General features: G+C 40.3%; 1 protein-coding gene across 1 annotated transcript in view; it reads left to right on the top strand.

Moving 5' to 3' along the window:
* ANKRD45 (ankyrin repeat domain 45) overlaps window positions 1-19,561 on the top strand; it is a 62,235-nt gene extending 42,674 nt beyond the window's left edge. The window contains exons 4-6 of the mRNA XM_011962334.1: window positions 3,677-3,771; window positions 5,932-6,070; window positions 18,922-19,561. Coding sequence (XP_011817724.1) covers window positions 3,677-3,771; window positions 5,932-6,070; window positions 18,922-18,992 — 305 coding nt within the window. The 3' untranslated portion in view covers window positions 18,993-19,561. The remainder of the gene's footprint in view (window positions 1-3,676; window positions 3,772-5,931; window positions 6,071-18,921) is intronic.
* The last annotated feature ends 3,370 nt before the right edge of the window (window positions 19,562-22,931 follow it).

The following is a 22,931-nucleotide window of genomic DNA, read 5'->3' as shown; positions in this document are numbered from 1 at the left end:
TCCTAGGCCCTACTTTTTTTTTTTTTTTTTTTTTTTGACAGAGTCACCCAGGTTGGAGTGCAGTGGCACAATCTTGGCTCACTGTAACATCTGCCTCCTGGCTTCAAGTGATTCTCCTGCTTCAGCCTCACTAGTAGTTGGGATTACAGGCATGCATCACCATGCCAGCTAATTTTTGTATTTTGAGTAGCTGGTCTCAAACTGCTGACCTCAAGTGATCCACCTGCCTTGGCCTCCCAAAGTGCTGGGATTATAGATGTGAGCCACCACGCCCAGCTTTGTTGTATGTTTTTTGATTTGAGATTACCATGAGACTTTCAAATAGTATCTTATAGTTCATTATTTTAGACTGATGATAACTTATTATAGATTGTATAAACAAACGAAGAGAAAAACAAATAAAAACTACATTTTAACTTCATTCCCCTCCAACTGTTTACCTCTTTGTGGTTTTTATTTATATCCTATTGTACCGTCTATGTCTTGAAAATTCTTACGTTTGATAGGTTAATCTTTTAGTCTTTCTATTCAAAATATGAGTAGTTTACCCACTGTAATTACAATATCATACATAGTATTTTGTGGTTTTCTGTGTACCTACTATACCAGTGAGTTTTATATATTCTGATGATTTCTTATTGCTCAATCACATCCTTTTCTTTCAGATTAAAAAACTCCCTTTAGCATTTCTTCTAGGACAAGTCTAGTGTTGATGAAATCCCTCAGCTTTTGTTTGCCTGGGAAAATATTTCTCTGATGTGTTTGAAGGATATTTTCATGGATATACTGTTCTAGGGTAAAAGTTATTTTCCTTTAGCACTTTAAATATGTCATGCTAGTCTCCCCTGGCCTATATGGTTTCTACTGAAAAGTGTGTTACTAGATGTATTGGAGTTCCATTATATGTTGTTTCTTTTCTCTTGCTGCTTTTAGGATCTTTATCCCTGATTTTTGGGAGGTAGATTATTAAATCTTGAGGTAGTCTTCTTTGGGCTAAAACTGCTTGGTGTTCTATAATCTTCTAGTGCTTGAATATTGATATATTTCTCTAGGTTTGGGAAGTTCTTTTTTTATTAATATTATTCCTTTGAATAAATTTATTCCTTTGAATAAATTTTCTACCTTGATCTCTCTCTACCTCTTCTTTAAGGCCAGTAACTTTTAGATTTGTCCTTTTGAGGCTGTTTTCTAGATCTTATAGGAGTGCTTCATTGTTTTTTATTCTTTTTTCTTTTGTCTCCTCTGACTGTATTTTCAAATAACCTGTCTTTGGGCTTACTAGTTCTTTCTTCTGCTTGATCAATTCCACCGTTAAGAGACTCTCATGCATTGTTTGGTATGTCAGTTGCATTTTTCAGCTCCAGAATTACTGCTTGATTCTTTTAAATTGTTCCAAATTCTTTGTTAATTTTATCTGATAGGATTCTGAATTCTTTCTCTGTGTTATCTTGAATTTCTTTGAGTTTCCTCAAAATAGCTATTTTGAATTCTCTGTCTGAAAGGTCACATATCTCTTTCACTCTGGAATTGGTCACTGGGGCTTTATTTAGTTTGTTTGATGACATGCTGTTTTTCTGACTAATCTTCTTACTTGTGGATATTCATTGGCTTCTGGGCATTGAAGAGTTAGGTATTTATTGTAGGTATTGCAGTCTGGGCTTGTTTGTACCTGTCCTTCTTGGGAAGCCTTTCTAAGTATTTGAAGGGTGTTGTGATCTAAGTTTTTGATTACTCTGGCCGTATCTGCATTAGGGGACACCCCAAGCTCAGTAATGCTGTGGCTCTTGCAGACTTGTGGAGATACTGTCTTGGTGGTCTCAGATAAGATGTGGGAAAATGCCATGGATTATCAGGCAGAAACTCTTTTTTTCTTTTCTTACTTTCCCCTCAACAAACAGAGTCTCTCTCTCTGTGCTGAGCTGCTTAGAACTGGGGGAGGGGTAACACAAGCACCCCTGTGGCCACCACCACTAGGACTACCCTGGGTCAGACCTGAAGCCAGCATGGCACTGCCCAAGGCCTGTGGTGACCACTGTCTGGTTATTGCTTATATTCACTCAAGGCCCAATGGTCTACAGTCAGCAGTTGGCAAATACAGCCAGGCATGTGTCCTTCCCTAAAGGCAGCAAGTTCCCCCAGGCTCTGGGTGGGTCTGGAGATGCCATCTGGGAGTCAAGTCCTGGAGTCAAGAACCTTAGGAATCTAGCTGGTACTCTGTTCTACTGCAGCTGAGCTGGCACCCAAGCCATAAGACAAAGTCCTTCCCACTTTTCCTCTCCCCTTTCTTCTAACAGAGTAGTCTCTCCATGCGGCAACCACTGCCCAAGCCCACAGCAAGTACCACCTGGCTTCTGCTGATATTCACTCAAGGTCCAAGGGCTCTGCAATCAGCCTGTAGTGAATACTGACCAGCATGGGTCTCTCCCTTCAGGGCAGTGGGCTCTCCAGGTCCAGGCAAGACCCAGAAATGCTCTCCAGGAGCCAGGCTTAGAATCAGGGACCTCAGGATCCTGCTTGGTGTGCTACCCCACTGTGGCTGAGCTGGTACCCAGGTTGCAAGACAAAGTCCCATTTACTCTTCCTTCTCCTTTCGTCAAGCAGAAAGTGTCTCTCCCCATAGTCACTACAGCTGGGGAATGTTCTGGGTCACCCCTGAAGCCAGCATGGCTCTGAGTCTCACCCAAGGCCCGTGGTGAGTACTGCCTGGGTATCACCGATGCTTATTCAGGACCCAAGGGCTCTTTAGTCAGCAGGTGATGAATCCTGCCAGGACTGGGTCCTTCCCTTCAAGGCAGCTGGTTCCCTTTTGGCCCAGGATATGTCTAGAAATATCACCTTGGAGTTAGGGCCTGGAATGGGGGCCTCAGGACTCTGCTTGGTGCCCTGTTCTACTGTGGCTGAGCTGGTATCCAAGTTGCAGGACAAAGTGTTATTCACTTTTCCCTCTCTTCTCCTCAAGCAGAAGAAAGGAGTCTCTCCCAGAGCTGTAAGCTATGTCACCTGGGATTGGCAGAGGGGTGGCAAGCACTCTCATGGCCATCAGGCTGGTGTCTCACTAGGTGATGTGCACCCCAAGTCCACTGGCTCTGATCCCTGCATAGCACTAGGACTTGCCCAGGAATTGCAGACCTCGTGGCGTAGATGGCCTTTCAAGTTTATTTAGGGCCCCATAGCACTTCAGCCTGTAGTGGTGGGGCCTGCTGGAACTCAGATTCCAACTGTTGGGATGTACGTCCCCTCTGGCTAGGGCTGGTCTAAATGCTGCATCCGTGGGTGGTAGCTGAATTCTGCCCCATGTTGCTTTCTACTATGATGGGAAGCATTGAGCTGTAGTGCAAAGTCCCACAATCACTGTGCTCTCCCTCCCTCAAGCATACAGATTCTGTGTCTGCACTGTGTGGCTATTGCCAGGGGTATGGGGGAAATGTGGTGTAGGCAGTTCAAAACCGTCTTTCCTACCCTCTTCAGTGCCTCTTTCCTTAATATGATGTTAAAATGAGGTAGTGTGATTGCTTACCTGATTTTTGGTTCTCATGTTGGTGGTTTTTTTGTATGGATAGTTGTTCAGTTTGGTGTTTCTGTGGGGTGGGGTGGACAGTGGAGGCTTCCATTTGACTACCTTGCTCTGCCTCTTGTCTTTGTCTTGTCATGTGTATGTTTCTGTCCATTCTTTCAGATGCAAGACTGACTTTGAAAAAATATATCGCAAAAGTCTCTTTAGCTGTTACTGACACTGAAAAGGGATCAGGGAAACTCCTTAAGGAAGACAAGGTACTGTATTGTGATTATGGCTTGTTCTGTGGTGTTTTGAGAATTTTGTCTTACATTTTAACTTTTGCACTGATGTTCTAAAGGCAGGTTGTGGTCCTTACTTCCTCCCTCCTGCCTCTTTCTTTCCTTCTTCCCTCCTACCTTCCCTTCCTTTCTTTATAAACCTCTAATAGAGGATAGTCTGATCAAAACTAAAATAAATAGTATTAAAGAGTGACATAGAGATGTACTAAGTATCAAACCCAGCAACATGGCTGAATCTTAGAAATGTAATACTGAGTAAAAAAAAAAAAAAAAAATCAAAGACTACATAGATTTTTATAAAGCTCAAAAACAAGCAATTACAAACTATATAATTTAGGGATGCCTACATATGGGAGTAAAACTATTTAAAAAGCCAGGCAAAGGGATAAGCACAGATCATAGTTATCTCTTGAAGGCAGTCAGGGGGTGGGATGGTGAGGGACGGGAGCTGCATTAATAGTACTGGTAGTGTTCTGGTTCTTCTGTTGAGTAGTAGGGTCCAAAATAATACAATGGAAATATTCATTTCATTATTTTGCTTCAAAACTGAGATATACATTATATATTTTGATATATATGTACATGTACAAACACATTGCATATTATTTAATGTGTCAAATTTTCCAGAATGGGAAAAAAGATGTAAACATAGTAATTTTAAAGCCCACTTGCCACATATCTAAGTACTATCTAAGCATTCCCTGTAGAATAGTTTAGTGCTCCGAATGTGCATTTAAAAAATATACTGAGGGTATCAGAAATGTGTTTTGGTTTTAAATTATTTCCTATATTTTTGTGCCGGATGCTCTGTGAATTTCCTGTGACCTATTATTCAGATGAAAAAGAATTAGGTATTGCTAAAAGTATAAGATATCACCAAGTCTAAACAGTTGATAAGTTATACATTTTCTCATGTAGAGTACTCTACAAAATCTCTTGTGAAACAAATAAAATATAGGAAAAATTCTATTAGAATAGCTTTTGGAGCTATCAGATCTGCAAAAAGCAAAATTTTCCTGAAAGAAATGGTGTTTTGTCAAACTAGTTACTAGAACATTCTTATTTTAATTTTTAAAAATTTGATTATTTGAACTAGAAATTATTATGTGTACATAGTAATAATTAGAAAAAAATCAAAATGTCTAAAGCAAGCCTAATAGTTTTTCCTTTTCTATTTCTATTCTTATTACCCACTCTGTGGTTCTAATAACAATTTTGTGTTATGTTTTTCCTTTCACTTATATAATCATATGTATCCATACACATAATAGGAATTTTATGAAAGATTTTGTTTTTATAAAAATGAGATCACACTTATATATATTATTCAATTTTACTCTTTTTCTTCTTAATAAGATATTATGGACACCTCTAAGTCTACTTCCTTCTACATACTTCTGCATATTCTACTGCTTGTTATTTAACAATGTGGACAGGACATACCATAAATGTATTTATTTATCTTTATTATTACAGACCATAGTACAATAAACATCTTAAATCAGACATCAGAAATTTGCTGCATATGTGCAACGAGATAATTTTACAGTGCAAACTGAGAGATTTTCAGTAAGGTGGAGCTTTTCTTGTATTTCTTGAACTTCCTCCTGTGAACCATTCGAGAGGGAATAAAATATCAGCATTGTCTTTTGAGTTGCATGCAACTCATACCATCCACCTATTCTTTTCTGGTCTTTGCAAGTACTTCTTTTAGTCACAGGGCTTAACAAAAATGAAGAATTAGGGAGAAAGTGTAGAATGGTACCAGGCTTCATGACTCTTGATGGTGAGTTTTATTGTGCTCATATTCCACTAATGTTAGAGCTGCACTGTCCAATATAATAGACACTAGCCACATGTGACTATTCAAATTTGAATTATTTAAAATTAAATAACATTTAAAATGTAGTTCCTTAGTCACCCTAGCCACATTTCTAGTGCCCAATAGCTATTTGTATCTAATGGTTACTGTATTGGACAATGCAGGTACAGAATATTTCTATCATCACAGAAAGTTTGGTTGGTTTAGAACTCTGCTGGTTTTAAACCAGCAGAACACGTGCTGGTTTAGAGATACTGTTGAGTTTTATTTTTCAGTAAATAAGTGGAGAGCAAACTCTGTATTTCTGTCCCTAGAATACCATCCTCAATGCATGCCGTGCAAAAAATGAGTGGTTGGAAACCCATACGGAAGCTTCCATTAATGAGCTTTTTGAGCAGAGACAACAACTGGAAGATACTGTGACTCCTATCTTCGCAAAAATGACTACACCACGTAAGTTTTGGATAAAAGGTGGTTTGAATGTCAGAAAGGATGAAAATTAAGTTCAATGTTGTTATTTCTGAGATATTCTGATTTTAACAATCTTCATTAAGTAGTCATTAACATTGTTACAAGCACTAATCTATGATATAGTTCCCTAGTTTCATTATTTTCAATATTAGTAATAACTAATAATAACTGAATTCTTCCTATGGAAATGTCTAATACTAATCTTAATATTACCATTATCAGTCATTAAATTTTATGTGATTACTGTCGCTTTGCTTTGATTTTTTTTTTTTGTTTTTTGAGGCAGAGTCTTGCTCTGTTACCCAGGCTGGAGTGCAGTGGTGTGATTGTAGTTTATCGCAGCCTCCAACTCCTGGGCTCAAGTGATACTCCTGCCTCCTGAGTAACTGGGACCACAGGCGAGCATCACCATGCTTAGCCTATTTTTAAATTTTTTATGGAGATAGGGTCTTGCTATGTTACTCAGGCTGGTCTTGAACTCCTGGCTTCATGTTCCTTCTGCCTCAGCCTCCTGAAGTGTTGGAATTACAGGTGTGAGCCACCACACTGGGCCTGTCTTTGATTCTGATTCTCATCTAGGAGGTATCTCCTCCTGGGAGATAGGGTGGCAACATTTTATTTTATTTATTTTTATTTTTATTTTTATTTTTTTCTTTCAACATTTATTTTAAGTTCCAGGGTACATGTGCAGGATGTACTGGTTTGTTACATAGGTAAACGTGTGCCATGGTGGTTTGCTGCTCAGATCAACCCATCACCTTGGTATTAAGCCCAGCATCCACTAGCTATTCTTCCTGATGCTGTCCCTCCCCCAACCCCTACAGTGTATGTTGTTCCCCTCCATGTGTCCATGCGTTCTCATCATTCAGCTCCCACTTACAAGTGAGAACATATGGTGTTTGGTTTTCTGTTCCTGCATTAGTTTGCTGAGGATAATGGCTTCCAGCTCCATCCATGACTCTTAAATGGACATGGTCTTGCTCCTTTTTATGGCTGCATAGTATTCCATGATATATATGTTCCACATTTTCCTTACCCAGTCTATCATTGATAGGCATTTGGGTTGATTCCATGTTTTTGCTATTGTGAATAGTGCTGCAAGGAACATACATATGCATGTATCTTTATAATAGAATGATTTATATTCCTTTGGGTATATAGTCAGTAATGGGATTGCTGGGTCAAATGGTATTTCCATCTCTAGATCTTTGAGGAATTGCCATACTGTCTTCCACAATGGTTAAATTAATTTACATTCTCACCAACAGTGTATAAGAATTCCTTTTTATCCACAACCTTGCCAGCATCTGTTGTTTTTGGACTTTTTAATAATTGTCATTCTCACTGGCATGAGATGGTGTGTCATTGTGTTTTTGATTCGCATTTCTCTAATGATCAGTGATGTTGAGCTTTTTTTCATGTTTGTTTACTGGCCACATGAATGTGTTTTTTGTTGTTGTTGTTGTTGTTTGTTTGTTTTTTTGAGGCGGAGTCTCACTCTAGTCACCCAGGCTGGAATGCAATGCTCACTGTAACCCCCGCCTCCTGGGTTCAAGTTATTATCTTGCCTCAGCCTCCTGAGTAGCTGGGATTACATGTGTGCCACCATGCCCAGCTAATTTTTATATTTTTTGTGGAGAGGGGGTTTCACCATGTTGGCCAGGCTGGTCTTGAATTCCTGACCTCAGGTGGTCCACCCACCTCAGTCTCCCAAAGTGCTGAGATTACAGGCGTGAATCCACCATGCCCGGCCTTTTTTTTTTTAATGTCGTCTTTTGAGAAGTGTCTGTTCATGTCTTTTGCCCACTTTTTAATGGAGTTGTTTTTTTTTTTCTCATACATTTGTGTAAGTTCCTTGTAGACTCTTGATATTAGACCTTTGTCAGATGAATAGATTGCCTAAATTTTCTTTTCTTTTCTTTTCTTTTTTTTGAGACGGAGTCTTGCTCTGTCACCCAGGCTGGAGTGTAGTGGCCGGATCTCAGCTCACTGCAAGCTCCGCCTCCCGGGTTTACACCATTCTCCTGCCTCAGCCTCCCGAGTAGCTGGGACTACAGGTGCCTGCCATCTCGCCCGGCTAGTTTTTTGTATTTTTAGTAGAGATGGGGTTTCACCGGGTTAGCCAGGATGGTCTCGATCTCCTGACCTCGTGATCCGCCTGTCTCGGCCTCCCAAAGTGCTGGGATTACAGGCTTGAGCCACCGCCCCCGGCAGATTGCAAAAATTTTCTATAGGTTTTCTGTTCACTCTGAGAATAGTTTCTTTTGCTGTGCAGAAGCCCTTTAGTTTAATTTGATCTTATTTGTCAATTTTTCCTTTTGTAGCAATTGCTTTTGGTGTTTTATTCATGAAATCTTTGCCTGCGCCTATGTCCTGAATGGTACCGCCTTGATTTTCTTCTAGGGTTTTTATAGTTTTCAGTTTTACATTTAAGTCGTTAATCTATCTTGAGTTAATTTTTGTATAAGGTGTAAGGAAGGGGTCCGGTTTCAATTTTCTGCATATGGCTAACCAGTTTTCCCAAAAACATTTATTAAATAGGGAATCCTTTCTCCATTGCTTGTTTTTGTCAGTGTTGTTGAAGATCAGATGGTTGTAGGTGTGTGGTCTGATTTCTGAGTTCTCTGTTCTTTTTCATTGGTCTATGTGTCTGTTTTTATACCAATACCATGCTGTTTTGGTTACTGTAGCCTTGTAGTATAGTTACTGTAGCCTTGTAGTATAATTTGAAGTTGGGTAGCATGATGCCTCCAGCTTTGTTCTTTTTGCTTAGGATTGTCTTGGCTATTCGGGCTCTTTTTTTGTTCCATATGAATTTTAAAATAGTTTCTTCTAATTCTGTGAAGAATGTCAATGACAGCTTAATGGGAATAGCATTGAATCTATAAATTACTTTGGGCAGTATGGCCATTTCATAATATTAATTCTTCCTATCCATGAGCATGGAATGTTTTTCCATTTGTTTGTGTCCTTTCTGATTTCCTTGAGCAGTGGTTTGTAGTTCTCCTTCAAGACGTTGTTCACTTCCCTTGTCTGCTGTATTTTTGTGTATTTTATTCTTTTTGTAGCAAAGTGGATTTCATTCATGATTTGGCTCTCTGCTTGCCTGTTGTTGGTGTATGAATATGCTAGCAATTTTTGCACATTGAGTTTGTATCCTGATAGTTTGCTGAAGTTGCTTATCAGTTTAAGAAACTTTTGGGCTGAGATAATAGGATTTCCTAGATACAGGATCATGTCATCTGCAAACAAAGATTATTTAACTTCCTCTTTCCCTATTTGAATACCCTTTATTTCTTTCTCTTGCCTGATTTCCCTAGCCAGAACTTCCAATACTATGTCAAATAGGCATAGTGGGAGAGGGCATCCTTGTCTTGGGCTGGTTTTCAAGGGGAATGCTTCCACCTTTTGTCCATTCAGTATGATATTGGCTGTGGGTTTTTCATATAGGTTTCTGATTATTTTGAGGTATGTTCCTTCAATACTTAGTTTATTGAGAATTTTTAACATGGAGAGATGTTGAATTTTCTCAAAGGCCTTTTCTTTGTCTATTGAGATAATCATGTGACTTTTGTCTTTAGTTCTGATTATATGATGAATTACATTCATTGATTTGCATATGCTGAACCAACCTTGCATCCTGGAGATGAAGCCAACTTGATCATGATGAATAAACTTTTTGATGTGCTGCTGGATTTGATTTGCCAGTATTTTACTGAGGATTTTTGCATCAATGTTCATCAGAGATAAAGTTTTCTTTTTCTGTTGTATCTCTGCCAGGTTTGGGTGTCGGGATGATGCTGGCTTCATACTGTGAGTTAGATAGGAGTCCTTCCTTTTCAATTTTTTGGAATAGTTTCAGTAGAGATGGTGCCAGCTCTTGTTTATACCTCTGGTAGAATTCAGCTGTAAATCCATCTGGTCCTGGGCTTCTTTTTGGTTGGTAGGCTATTTATTACTGCCTCAATTTCAGAACTCATTATTGGTCTATTCAGGGATTCAGTTTCTTCCTGGTTCAGTCTTGGGAGGGTGTATGTGTCCAGGAATTTATTCATGTCTTCTAGATTTTCTACTTTATGTTCATAGAATTGTTTATAGTATTGTCTGGTGGTGGTTTTGATGTGGAATCAGTGGTGATATCATCCTTATCATTTCTGATTGTGTCAATTTGATTCTTCTCCTTTTCTTCTTTATTAATTTAGCTAGTGGTCTATTTTATTAATTTTTTTTCCAAAAAACCAGCTCCTGGATTCATTGCTTTTTTTTTTGAAGGGTTTTTTGTGTCTCTATCTCCTTCAGTTCTGCTCTGATTTCGATTTTTCTTGTTTTCTGCTAACTTTGGGGTTTGTTTGCTCTTGGTTCTCTAGTTCTTTTAGTTGTGGTGTTAGGTTGTTAATTTGAGATCTTTCCGGCTTTTTGATGTGGGCATGTAGTGCTGTGAATCTCCCCCTTAACTCTGCTTTAGCTGTATCCCAGAGATTCTGGTGCATTGTCTCTTTGTTCTTGTTAGTTTCAAAGAACTTCTTGATTTCTGCCTTAATTTCAGTATTCACCCAGGAGTCATTCAGGAGCAGGTTATTCAATTTCCATGCAGTTGTGTGGTTTTGAGTGAATTTCTTAGCTTTGAGTTCTAATTTGATTGCACTGTGGTCTGAGAGACAGTTTGTTATGATTTCAGTTCTTTTGCATTTGCTGAGTTTTTTACTTCTGCATATATGATCAATTTTTGAGTAAGTGACATGTGGTGATGAGAAGAACGTATATTCTGTTGTTTTTGGGTGAAGAGTTTTGTAGATATCTATCAGGTATGCTTGATCCAAAGCTGAGTTCAGGTCCTGAATATCTTTGTTAATTTTCTGTCTGGATGATCTTTTTAATATTGTTAGTGGGGTGTTAAAGTCTCCCACTATTATTGTGTGTGAGTCTAAGTCTCTTTGTAGGTCTCTGAGAACTTGCTTTATGAATCTGGGTGCCCCTGTATTGTGTGCATATGTATTTAGGATAGTTAGCTCTTCTTGTTGAATTGAACCCTTTACTGATATGTAACGCCCTTCTTTGCTTTTTTTTTTTTGAAACAGTATTTTTAGTAGAGACTGGGTTTCACTATGTTGGCTAGGGTGGTCTTGAACTTCTGACCTCAGGAGATTCACCCACCTTGGCCTCTCAAAGTACTGGGATTACAGGCATGAACCACCATGCCCGGCCCCTTCTTTGTCCTTTTTGACCTTTGTTGGTTTAGAGTCTGTTTTGTCAGAAACTAGGACTGTGATCCCTGCTTTTTTCCTGTTTTCCATTTGCCTGGTGAATTTTCCTTCATCCCTTTCTTTTGAGCCTATGTGTGTCTTTGCACATGAGATGGGTCTCTTGAAGACAGCGTACTGATGGGTCTTGGATCTTTATCCAGCTTGCCATTCTGTGTCTCTTAATTGGGGCATTTAGCCCATTTACATTTAAGGTTAATATTGTTATGTGTGAATTTGATCCTGTCATCATGATGCTTGCTGGTTATTTTTGCAGACTTGTTTATGTGGTTGCTTCAAAGTGTCACTGGTCTGTGTACTTCAGTTTGTTTTTGTAGTGGCTGGTAATGGGTTTTCCTTTCCATATTTAGTGCTCCCTTCAGGAACTCCTGCAAGGCAGGACTGGTGGTGACAAATTCCCTCAGTGTTTGCTTGTCTGAAAAGGATCTTATTTCTCTGCTTAGTTTGGCTGGATATGAAATTCTGGATTGGAAATTCTTTAAGAATGTTGAATATTGGCCCCCAGTTTCTTCTGGTTTTAGGGTTTCCACTCAGGACTGTTAGTCTGATGGGTTTCCCATTGTAGGTGACCTGGCCTTTCAGTCTGGCCTCCTTTAACATTTTTTCTTTCATTTTGACCTTGGAGAATCTGATGATTATGTGTCTTGGGGTTGATCTTCTCATGGAGTATCTTACTGAGGTTCTCTGGATTTCCTGAATTTGAATGTTGGCCTGTCTTGCTGGGTTGGGGAAATTCTCCTGGATAATACCCTGAAGTATGTGTTCCAACTTGGTTTTATTCTCCCTGTCTTTTTCATGTACCCCAAATTAGTCATAGGTTTGGTCTTTTTACGTAGTCCCATATTTCTCAGAGGTTTTGTTCATTCCTTTTCATTCTTTTTTTCTGTATTCTTGTCTTCCTATTTCAAAAGATAGTCTTCAAGCTCTGACATTTTTTCCTCCTCTTCATCTGTTCTTCTATTGATACTTGTGATTGCACTGTGAATTTCTTGCATCGTGGTTTTCAGCTCCATCAGGTCAGTTATGCTGTCCTCTAAACTGGCTGTTCTGGTTATCAGCTCCTGTGTTGTTTTATCATAATTCTTAGCTTCTTTGCATTGGGTTACAACGTGTTCCTTTAGCTCAGTGAAGTTTATTATTACCCACCTTCTAAAGCCTAATTCTGTCATTTCAGCCATCTTGGCCTCAGTACAGTTCTGTGCCCTTGCTGGAGAGGTATTGCAGTCACTTGTAGAAGAAGAGGCACTCTGGCTTTTCCAGTTTTCAGCATTTTTGCACTGATTTTTTTCTCATCTTTGTGGGCTTATCTACCTTTGAGTTTTGAGGTTGCTGACCTTTGAATGGAGTTTTTTTGAGGTCTTTTTTTTGTTGATGCTGCTGCTGCTGTTACTTTCTGTTTGTGTGTTTTTCTTTTAAAAGTCAGGCCACTTTTCTGTAGGGCTGCTGCAGTTTGCTGGGGGATGGCTCCAGAAAACTGGAAGTTGCCTTGGTTTTTCCTCTACCTGGAGGTATCAGCGAGTAAATGCTGTGAAACAGCAAAGACAACAGCCTGCTCCTTTCTCTGGGAGCTTTGTCCCAGTGGGGTATTGGCCTGTTGCCAGCCTAGAACCTCCTGTAGGAGGTATCTAAAGACCTGTGTTGGGAGGTCTCACTCAGTCAGGAGGGATGGGATAAGGGATCTTCTTAAAGAAGCAGTCTGGCTGCTTTTTGGTAGAGCAGGTGGGCTGTGTTGGGAATAGCCCTTCCTCATCGAGACTGCCTGGACTCTCCAGAGCCAGCAGGCTGGAAAGTCTGTTGACTGAACTGCAGAGACATCAGTCATCCCTCCCCACAGTGGCTCCATCTTAAAAGAGATCAGAGTTATGTCTGTATAACCCTGGCTAGAGTTGCTGTAATTCTTGCAGGGAGGTCCCACCCAGTGAAGGGGGATACACTGGGGTCCCATTTAAAGAAGCAATCTACCCACAGTCTGGCACAACAGCTGTGCTGCATTGTGCAGGACTCCTCCTCATCAGGACTTCTTGAACTTCCCAGAGCTAGAAGGCTAGAAGAACTGAGTTGAACAAACTGCAGAAATGGATGGCACCTGCCTCTACCCCTGGGAACTCATCCATCTCAGGCGGTCTCCAGCCTGTTGTGCTGTCTGGCAGCAATTCCAAGGTGGTGGCTCTTAACTTGTGAAGTGCCGTGGAAGTGGGGCCCACAGAATGACACTGCTTGGCTCTCTGGATCCAGCCCTATTCCTAGGGGAGTGTACAAATGGATCTCCTGCCTTGCTGGGATTCCTGGGGCCAGAGTATGTAAAACTCCTGGGTCTCTGTGTGAGCCTGAGCATCTGCTTTGCCAGGACTCCACGTAGGTCTGTGTATCAGACTCAAGGCTCTGGTGGCATAGGCTCATGAGGGGATCTCATGATCAGTGGGTTGCAAAGATCTGTGTGAGAAGTGTGGTTTCTCACTTTTCTTACTCCTCCAGCAGATAAGCCACACATACATTGTGCGTGGTCACACAATCACTCACTGCTTCTCTTGGCTGGAGTTGGGGGTTCCTTTGGTTCTGTGCCACTCTTGGGTAGGCCATTGTCCCACTCTACTTTTTTTCATTCTTTCTGGGTCAAGCCATTTGCCTAGTTGGTTCCAATGGAAGAACCTGGATATTTCACTGGAAGGTGCTGAATTCACTCACCGTTTTTATTTTCCATGAGAGCCATGGACTGCAGCTTTTTCTAATCAGCCATCTCAGTTCCTCTTGGTAGCATTTTAAAAAGCAGTTTAAGTATTATAATTCTATATTTGGGGAAAAACCTACTGTGGGAATACTGTCCTAAGAATCAGGAAGGTGAACATATCAGAATCTTGGTGGCAGGCACACCCCTAGCATTTTGAAAAAATAATAGCTTTATTGAGATATAATTCTCACGCCATAAAAGTAATCATTTTAAAGAGTACAGTTCAGTGGTTTTCAGTATATTCACAAAGTTGTGTAATTATCATCCTTATCTAACTTTCGAGTTTTACCTCTCTGAAAAGAAACCCTATAGCTATTAGCAGTCACTTCCTATTCTTCCCTTCCTCAAGCCCTGGCAATCACTAATCTCTACTTTCTCTCTTGATGGATTTACCTTCTCTGAACATTTTTTTTAACTTTTTTTTTTTCTGGGGGCAGGGCAGGTTGGGTTAGGATGGCTGCCCTCTGGACATGCCCCTCAACATTTTATAAATGAAATGATATAATATTTTGTTGACTTTCGTGGTGGCCTCTTTCACTTGGCATAATATTTTTAAGGCTCATCCATGTGGTAACATGTATCTGTACTTCATTCTGCTTTATGGCTAAATAATATTCCATTTTGTGGGTACAAATTTAATCTATTTTTTTTTATTTTTGAGATGGAGTCTCACTCTGTTGCCCAGGCTGGAGTGCGGTGGTGTGATCTCGGCTCGCTGCAGGCTATGCCTCCTGGGTTCATGCCATTGTCCTGGCTCCACCTCCTGAGTAGCTGGGACTACAGACGCCTGCCACCATGCCCGGCTAATTTTTTGTATTTTTAGTAGACATGGGGTTTCACCGTGTTAGCCAGGATAGTCTTGATCTCCTGACTTCGTGATCCGCCTGCCTTGGCCTCCCAAAGTGCTGGGATTACAGGTGTGAGCCACCGTGCCTGGCCCAAATTTAATCTGTTTATCAATTGATGGAAATTTGGGTTTCCACTCTTTTGGCTATTATAGATAATGCTGCAATGAACTGTTGTATGAAAATTTTTGTGTGGTCACATGTTTTCCTTTTTCTTTGGTATATTACTGAGTTATAAACTGATTTCCATTTTATATTCCCACCAGCAGTACATGAAGATTCAAATTTCTCCACATCTTTGTCAGCATTTGTCATTGTCTTTTTTTAAAAAAATTAGCTATCCTAGTGGGTATGAAGTGGTATCTTAATGTATTCTGATTTGCATTTCCCAAATTACTAACAATTTTAAGCATCTTTTCTTTTTTTTTTTTTTTTTTTTTGAGACAGAGTCTTGCTCTGTCGCCCAGGCTGGAGTGCAGTGGCCGGATCTCAGCTCACTGCAAGCTCCGCCTCCCGGGTTCACGCCATTCTCCTGCCTCAGCCTCCCGAGTAGCTGGGACTACAGGCGCCCGCCAACACACCCGGCCTAATTTTTTTGTATTTTAGTAGAGACGGGGTTTCACCGTGTTAGCCAGGATGGTCTCAATCTCCTGACCTTGTGATCTGCCCGTCTCGGCCTCCCAAAGTGCTGGGATTACAGGCTTGAGCCACCGCGCCCGGCCATCTTTTCATGCTTACTGGCCATTTCTATATTTTCTCTGGAGAAATATATATTTGAATTGCTTGCCCATTTTTATTTTTTCTTTTCCTGGTCATTATAGGGAAGAATCTTTTCCTTCCTTTCTCTCTCTCTCTCTCTCTCTCTTTCTTTTCTTTCTTTCATTTTAAGACAGGCTCTCACTCTGTTGCCCAGGCTGCAGTGCAGTGGCACAATTACAGCTCACTGCAGCCTCAACCTCCCTGGGCCCAAGCGATCCACCCACCTCAGCCTCCCAAGTAGCTGGGAGTACAGAGGTGTGCCACCATACCTGGCTAATTTTTCTACATTTTTGTAGAGACAGGGATTTGTTATATTTCTCAGACTGGTCTCAAACTCCTGGGCTCAAGTGATCTGCTTCCACCTCGGCCTCCCAAAGTTCTGGAATTACAGGTGTGAGCCACCACACCTGCCCTTGCCACCTTTAGATTGGATTGCCTTTTTATTTTTTAGTTGTATGAGCTCTTTTTGTGTTCTGGATACAAGCCTCTCATCAGAAGTATGATTCTATTTCCTCCCATTCTCTGGATTGTCTTATCATTTTCTTAATTATGTTTTGGAACACAAAAAACTTTATTTGGATTGAGTTCAATTTATCTGTTTTTCCTTTGTTGCTTCTGCTTTCTGTGTCATATCTAAGAAACCATTGCCAATCCAAGGTCACCAAGATTTAATTCTATGTTTTCTTCTAAGAGTTTTGTAGTTTTAGCACTAATGTTTAGTTCTGTGATGTATTTTGAGATATATATACATATATATGTATAATGTGCGTGTACGTGTGTGTGTGTGTGTGTGTATGTATAGGCCATAGGGGTCCAATTTAATTCTTTTGCATGTGTATAATCAGTACCTAAGATTTTTATGTTTATCAAAAGGAGTTGTGGATTTTTTTTTTTTTTCTTTGAGACGGAGTCTCGCTCTGCCGCCCAGGCCGGAGTGCAGTGGCCGGATCTCAGCTCACTGCAAGCTCCGCCTCCCGGGTTTTACGCCATTCTCCTGCCTCAGCCTCCCGAGTAGCTGGGACTACAGGCACCTGCCACCTCGCCCGGCTAGTTTTTTGTATTTTTAGTAGAGATGGGGTTTCACCGGGTTAGCCAGGATGGTCTCGATCTCCTGACCTCGTGATCCGCCCACCTCGGCCTCCCAAAGTGCTGGGATTACAGGCTTGAGCCACCGCGCCCGGCCGGAGTTGTGGATTTTTAAAGGTTAAGACACTTAACCCAGTCCAGGTATTACAGTATGACAGAATGCTTCTTGCCATCTAGAACTAATATGAATTATATGATCTGTTGAGCACACCCATAGCACTCTCCTAGGAGCTTACCACTTAGTTTGTGAGTAGAATATACCTGAAAAGATAATCTAAGTGCTCTATATGATCAGAGAAGCCTAAGTATAAAGAGAAAGCATCACGAAGAAAGAATAGTTTCCTGAAAGGATGGGTAGCCAGCGTGAAGTATGAAGGAAATTCTAGAATGAAAACACAATATTATGATCAAAAGTGGAAATGTGGGAATAAGAAAGTAGCCAGTACCCATCTGGCTGATTGTAGTTGAGTCTGTGTCAAGGTACATTAGAAATGTAGAAAATAGACGTATTGAAAAGTTACCATGTGAACATTTTATTAAAACTACTAAATTGTAAACGTAGAAGTTTAGGCTTTATTTTTTGGGCGGCAGGATGCCGTTTAAAGGCTTTGGGGTGGGAGAGAAGAGAGATTAAGTAGGGGAGGATAATCTGGCCTAGTGTGTAAAATGGATTGGAGGGAGAGGAGACTAGAGAAAGTGAGATGAGTATAGTTTAGGAGTGAGATAATGAAGACCTGAATTATTTTTTATTTTTTAAGATTTTGTGTTTTGCTTAATTTGTTTTTCAATTACATTTTTTTTTTTTTTTTTTTTTGTGACCCAGGCTATTGTGCAGTGGCATGATCATGGCTCACTGTAGCCTCGACTTCCTGGGCTCAAGTGATCCTCCCAGCTCAGCCCCACAAGTAGCTGAGACTACAGGATGCACCACCATGCCTGGTCAATATTTTGTATTTTTTTGTAGAGACAAGGTTTTATCTTGTTTCCCAGGCTGGTCTAAACTTCTGAACTCAAGTGTTCTCCCACCTTGGCCTCCTAAAGTTCTGGGATTACAGGTGTGAGCCACCACACCCAACAATTGTGGCTTCTTTCATAGCAGCCCAAAACTAGAAACAACCCAAATGCCCATCAATGAATGGATAAACTGTGGTATATTTACACAGTGAAATATTATTAGCAATAAAAAAGAGCAAATTACTAATATATGAAACACTATGAATGAGTTTCCATAACAAGTTGGATAACACAAGCCAGAAATAAAGCATGAAGGCCAGGCACAGTGGCTCATGCCTGTAATTCTAGCACTTTGGGAGTCCGAGGTGGGTGAATCACTTGAGCCCAAGAGTTCAAGACCAGTCCAGGCAACATAGCAAGACCCTGTCTCTACAAAAAGTACAAAAACTTAGCCATGTGTTGTGGCCTGCACCTGTAGTCCCAGCTACATGGGGGTTGAGTTGGGAAGATAATGAGCCCAGGAGGTTGAGGCTGCAGTGAACTGTGATCATGCCACTGCACTCTAGCCTGGGTGACAGAGTGAGACCTTGTCTCAAAATACATTTTTTTTTTTTTTTTTTTTTTTAGATACAGGGTCTTGCTATGTTACCCAGGCTGCACTTGAATTCCTGGGTTCAAGCAGTCTTCCTGCCTCCACCTCCTAAGTAGCTGGGACTATTGGATATACAGTTATTCCCACCTCTCCACCAGTACCATTAACCTGGCCCAGCAATCCCCCCTCCTTCCCTTCTCACCTGTGAAGATTTGCCTCTCTCCCCCAGCTCCCTATATCACATGTTCTGTGAGCACCTTCACATCATAGAACGTTAGATCTTGATGGAACCTCTGAAATGAACCCTGACTTCTCAGTGAAGAAAGTGAAGAGGACAGAGGTTTAGCAGTTTATTCAAAATTATTCTCATCAATGGCAGAACTAAGGATAATAATACTGATTATATGGGAAATGTGACCTCACAGCTTTAAATATAATGAAAAGAAGAGACTATTTGAATGACATACCAACAACACCAGGGTTGCATTAGTAGCTGGTTCAGGCTGGAACAATCTAATTATTCCATGCTTATTGTCTTAAAAAGTGGCTTCATTTTGTTTCATATTACAAACTAATTAAATGTAATTTTAAAATCTGTTTCCTTTCAGGTCAAGTGAAAAGTGCCAAATCTATAACAAGCCATGACCAGAAGAGAAGTCAAGATGATACCTCCCACTGAACATACGCTTTGTAAAAGGCCACATTTTCTTCTAGTATCTGAAAGACAAACCTATTCATGCCATTTGAAATCGAGAAAACAGATGTGGGTTTCTTTAAGTATTTAAGTACAACATTACATCACCCTTATTTTGTTTGACCTGTTCAGCATGCTTATGTCTGGACCCTCTGGCCTCGCCTCTGCTCCTCCAAGCCCAGCCCCATGAGAGTTTCACGTGCTCCTTCAGGAAAGCACTTGGGTATAAATCATTAGGCTTTAAGAACTACTCAGAGAATCTAATAATTTTCTGTGTAGTTGAGGCATTCCATATAAAGGGACATATTTGGCTATTTCCAGAGAAAAAAATTGTTCTCGCTCTCTAAAAAGGAAATCTTATGGAATGACACTTGGAGCAAGGAAATATTAAGACTGGTGTGGATTAGGAGCCTCTGGGTACAGCTATCACTTTTTATGTCCAAATTAAAATTCACCTGTGAGGTGGGATATACCTCTGAGTAAAACTCCTCTTTATCTTTGACCTCCTTCTCTCTGTCAATTAATAAACACAAATCTGTATAGTTTTAGATTTAGAAGAGTTCTCCTATTCTATAAGGCTGGCAATACAGATATTGTAACTGGATTGAAGGCCATTTCCCCTCCCATTCTGTTTTACATTTCCTAGGTTTTAAGTACCATAGTTGGTTTCATATTGGTGGTTTGAAAGCCTTTTTTCTAGTTTATTTAATCAGGCGCCTCAACCTTCTCTTACGTTGTGACTTTATGGAAAAGTTTTGTAGAAAAGAAAATGGTTTTTAAAAAGCACTTATTGTTTGTTCTTATGACTTTCTCTTCTTTGTCCTGTTCCGAAAGCTAGTTTTCCCTTATGGGAGAAGGAAAAGGAATGGGTAATTCAGTAATACTTGGTCAGTTGACATGTATTTAACCATGGTTTTGAGATAACTCTGTTTTAAATGTCTCCCAAAATTTTAAGTTTTTTATCTTTTTAATGTATGAGCAATTCAGTTTCAATTTTTTAAAGCAAAAGAATACTGCAATAACTTTCACCCACCTTTTTGGCTGACCCAGTGGGTGTTTATGGAGCCGTACAAAGAAGACCTGTGTTTGCTCCTTTTTCTTTTTTTCCTTCCTTCCCCCTTCTCCCTTTCCCTTTCCCTTCCCTTCCCCTTCCCTTCCCCTTCCCTTTCCTTCCCTCCCCTTCCCCTCCCTTCCCCTCCTTTCTTCTCCCTTCCCTTCCCCTCCCCTCCCCATCTTCTTCTCTCTCCTCCTCCTCTTCCCTCTCCTCCTCCTCCCTCCTCCTCCCTCCTCCTCCTTCTTCTTCCTCCTTCTCTTCTCTTCTCTTCTCTTCTCTTCTCTTCTCTTCTCTTCTCTTCTCTTCTCTTCTCTCTCCCCACCCCCACAACCCCTTCTTGACAGGGTCTCCCTCTCTTGCCCAGGCTGGAATGCAGTGGAGTTATCATGATCATAGCTCACTGTAACCTGCAACTCCTGCACTCAAGTGATCCTCCCACCATGCTTGGGTAATTAAAAAATAAACATTTGCAGCCTGGGTGCTGGCTCACGCCTGTAATCCAAGCACTTTGGGAGGCCGAAGCAGGCGGATCACCTGAGGTCAGGGGTTTGAGACAAGCCTGGCCAACATGGTGAAACCCTCTCTCTACTAAAAATCAAAAATTTAGCTGGATGTGGTGGCATGCACCTGTAATCCCAGTGACTTGGGAGGCTGAGGCAGGAGAGTCACCTGAGCCCGGGAGGTGGAGGTTGCAGTGAGCCGAGATTGCAACACTGCATTCCAGCCTGGGTGACAGAGTGAGACTCCATCTCAAAAAAATAATAATAATAAAAACAAATGAACATTTGCAGAGATAGAATCTTGCTACATTTCCCAGACTGGTCTTTGAGTTCCTGGCCTCAAGCATTCCTCCTGACTTCGCCTCCCAAAGTCCTGGGATTATAGCTGTGAACCACTACGCCTAGCCCATTCTCTTAATACAGTATATTGTGCGAAGACCAGTGTCCTTATAAGCGTTGCAATAATTTAGGAAAAGTCCAGGTGCCATTTTTGTCCTTTCTATTCTAACTCTACATTTTCTGAGCTTGGATTTTGAATACAACATTACTTTATAGGAGTGTGTTCCAGATTAGGGAGGGATTCCTGGATTCTTACTTCAAAGATTTCTAAATTAGACCAAGGCATTTCTGGAGACCCCTTAGTATAAAATAAACCTATTTTCCCTCTTTATTAATCTTTCAATCCTTATCCTCAAACTTTGTATAGCTTTTGATACATTTGCTGATGCTATTTTTAAACTCCTTGTGTTGGCACTTTTATGCCAGTTATGATTCCTCTACTCTCTTAAAACTGCTTTTCTAACTCCTTCACCAGTTCCTCTTCTTCCTCTTGCCCCCAGTTGTGGGAATTTCTCAAAATTCAATCCTAACCTTTGGTAAAGCAATCTGTAATTCTCTATTCCATGACCTTCCCTGTCACCAGTATTATGAAGAATGAGTCCTTCCCTCTTTAGAGCACCCATAGTGCAAATAGCCTCATACTGTATTCTACTTAATTGTTCACAAGTTTGTCTTTCTGTGTGAACTGTGAGCTTTTTGAGGGTAGGGACTTTGTTTTGTTCTTTTTTATACCTAAAAAGTCCGTAAGATAGTAAGTTAGTATATAACTTAATGAATTACCTTTTAGTAGTATCTTATACATAGAACTCATTACCTCTTCATTAATTTATAGAGCTCGTGCACCTTTATAAAAATGACTTCCAACACTTATCTCCATATTTTGCCCCATTTTAACTCCTACTCCTCTAGCAGATAAGCCATGCATATATCCAACATTGTAACTCTATGCCTAATTTCTCCTCTGACCTTCTATTTTCTGAGCCTTCACCTTGAATGTCACTTTACTTTTTGGCATGTGAACCAAGTGATTACCAACAAATTCCTAGATCTTATGTCAAAGATTCCTTTGATATGAGAATCTGAACATTTATTTATAGCTATGGATTTATAATTTTAGTCCATTTTGAGAGATATAGTATATCTTGTGACATATTGTTGCACTGAATTATAGATATATTCATAGGAGAGTTTAAATGCCCTTAGGCTTTGAGTTTGAGCTGTTACATAGGTAGCTGCATGGCTTTTTCTGAACATCCACAAAGTAATTACTATTCAAAGTGCATACTAATGAATCAACAAAGCCTCCACATTATTTTGGAAATAGTCATTCAAAGGCTAAATTCAATGTTATAACTTTTAGACAGTAGTTCTTTAGACTTCTGTATTTAATTAACCAGAAAAAATGTAAAAGAATAAGGGGAGGAGATTGATAGGACATCATTAAGGAAACAACTACTATCTACTATCACTATCATTTAACAAAAGACATTTTAACACCAGAAAAGGGAAGAGATCTCAGTGTAGGGCTCTACCATTTAAGTTAAATAAATTAAATTTTATTATAGATCTTTATGTTGTATTTATTTTTCTTATTTTGTCATATATGATGGAACTTTTGTCATGAATCAGAACTGGCCAGTGGTCCAGCCTTTGAGAACTACTGCTCTGGACTAAGTAGATTGCTATTTAGATTAACATGATGCCCCCAGATTGTAAAGGACTGACAGTTGCCCCCATGTTCAATCTAATATGTGGTAGATTGTATTTTCCAAGATGGCCACATCTCCCTTCCCACATGCTCTTCTTACAATATGGTCATGACATTCCTCGCATAGAGAGATGTGTCTCTGTTCTTTCCTCTTGAATCTGGGCAGGCTCGTCACTACAGTGGAAGTGATTCTATATGATTTCTGAGGCTAGATCATAAAAGGTGATGCGGCCTCTGCCTAACTAGGGGAAATGCTTTCTCTTGAGATTCTCACTCTTGATCAGTCTATAGAAAGATCCACAGGGAGGAACTGAGGCCCCAGC

Source organism: Colobus angolensis, unplaced genomic scaffold (genome assembly GCF_000951035.1).
Source record: "Colobus angolensis palliatus isolate OR3802 unplaced genomic scaffold, Cang.pa_1.0 Scaffold59, whole genome shotgun sequence".
Lineage (NCBI taxonomy): Eukaryota > Metazoa > Chordata > Mammalia > Primates > Cercopithecidae > Colobus > Colobus angolensis.
The sequence above is the reverse complement of the archived record's forward strand: the minus strand, read 5'-3'. Positions and strand labels throughout refer to the sequence as shown.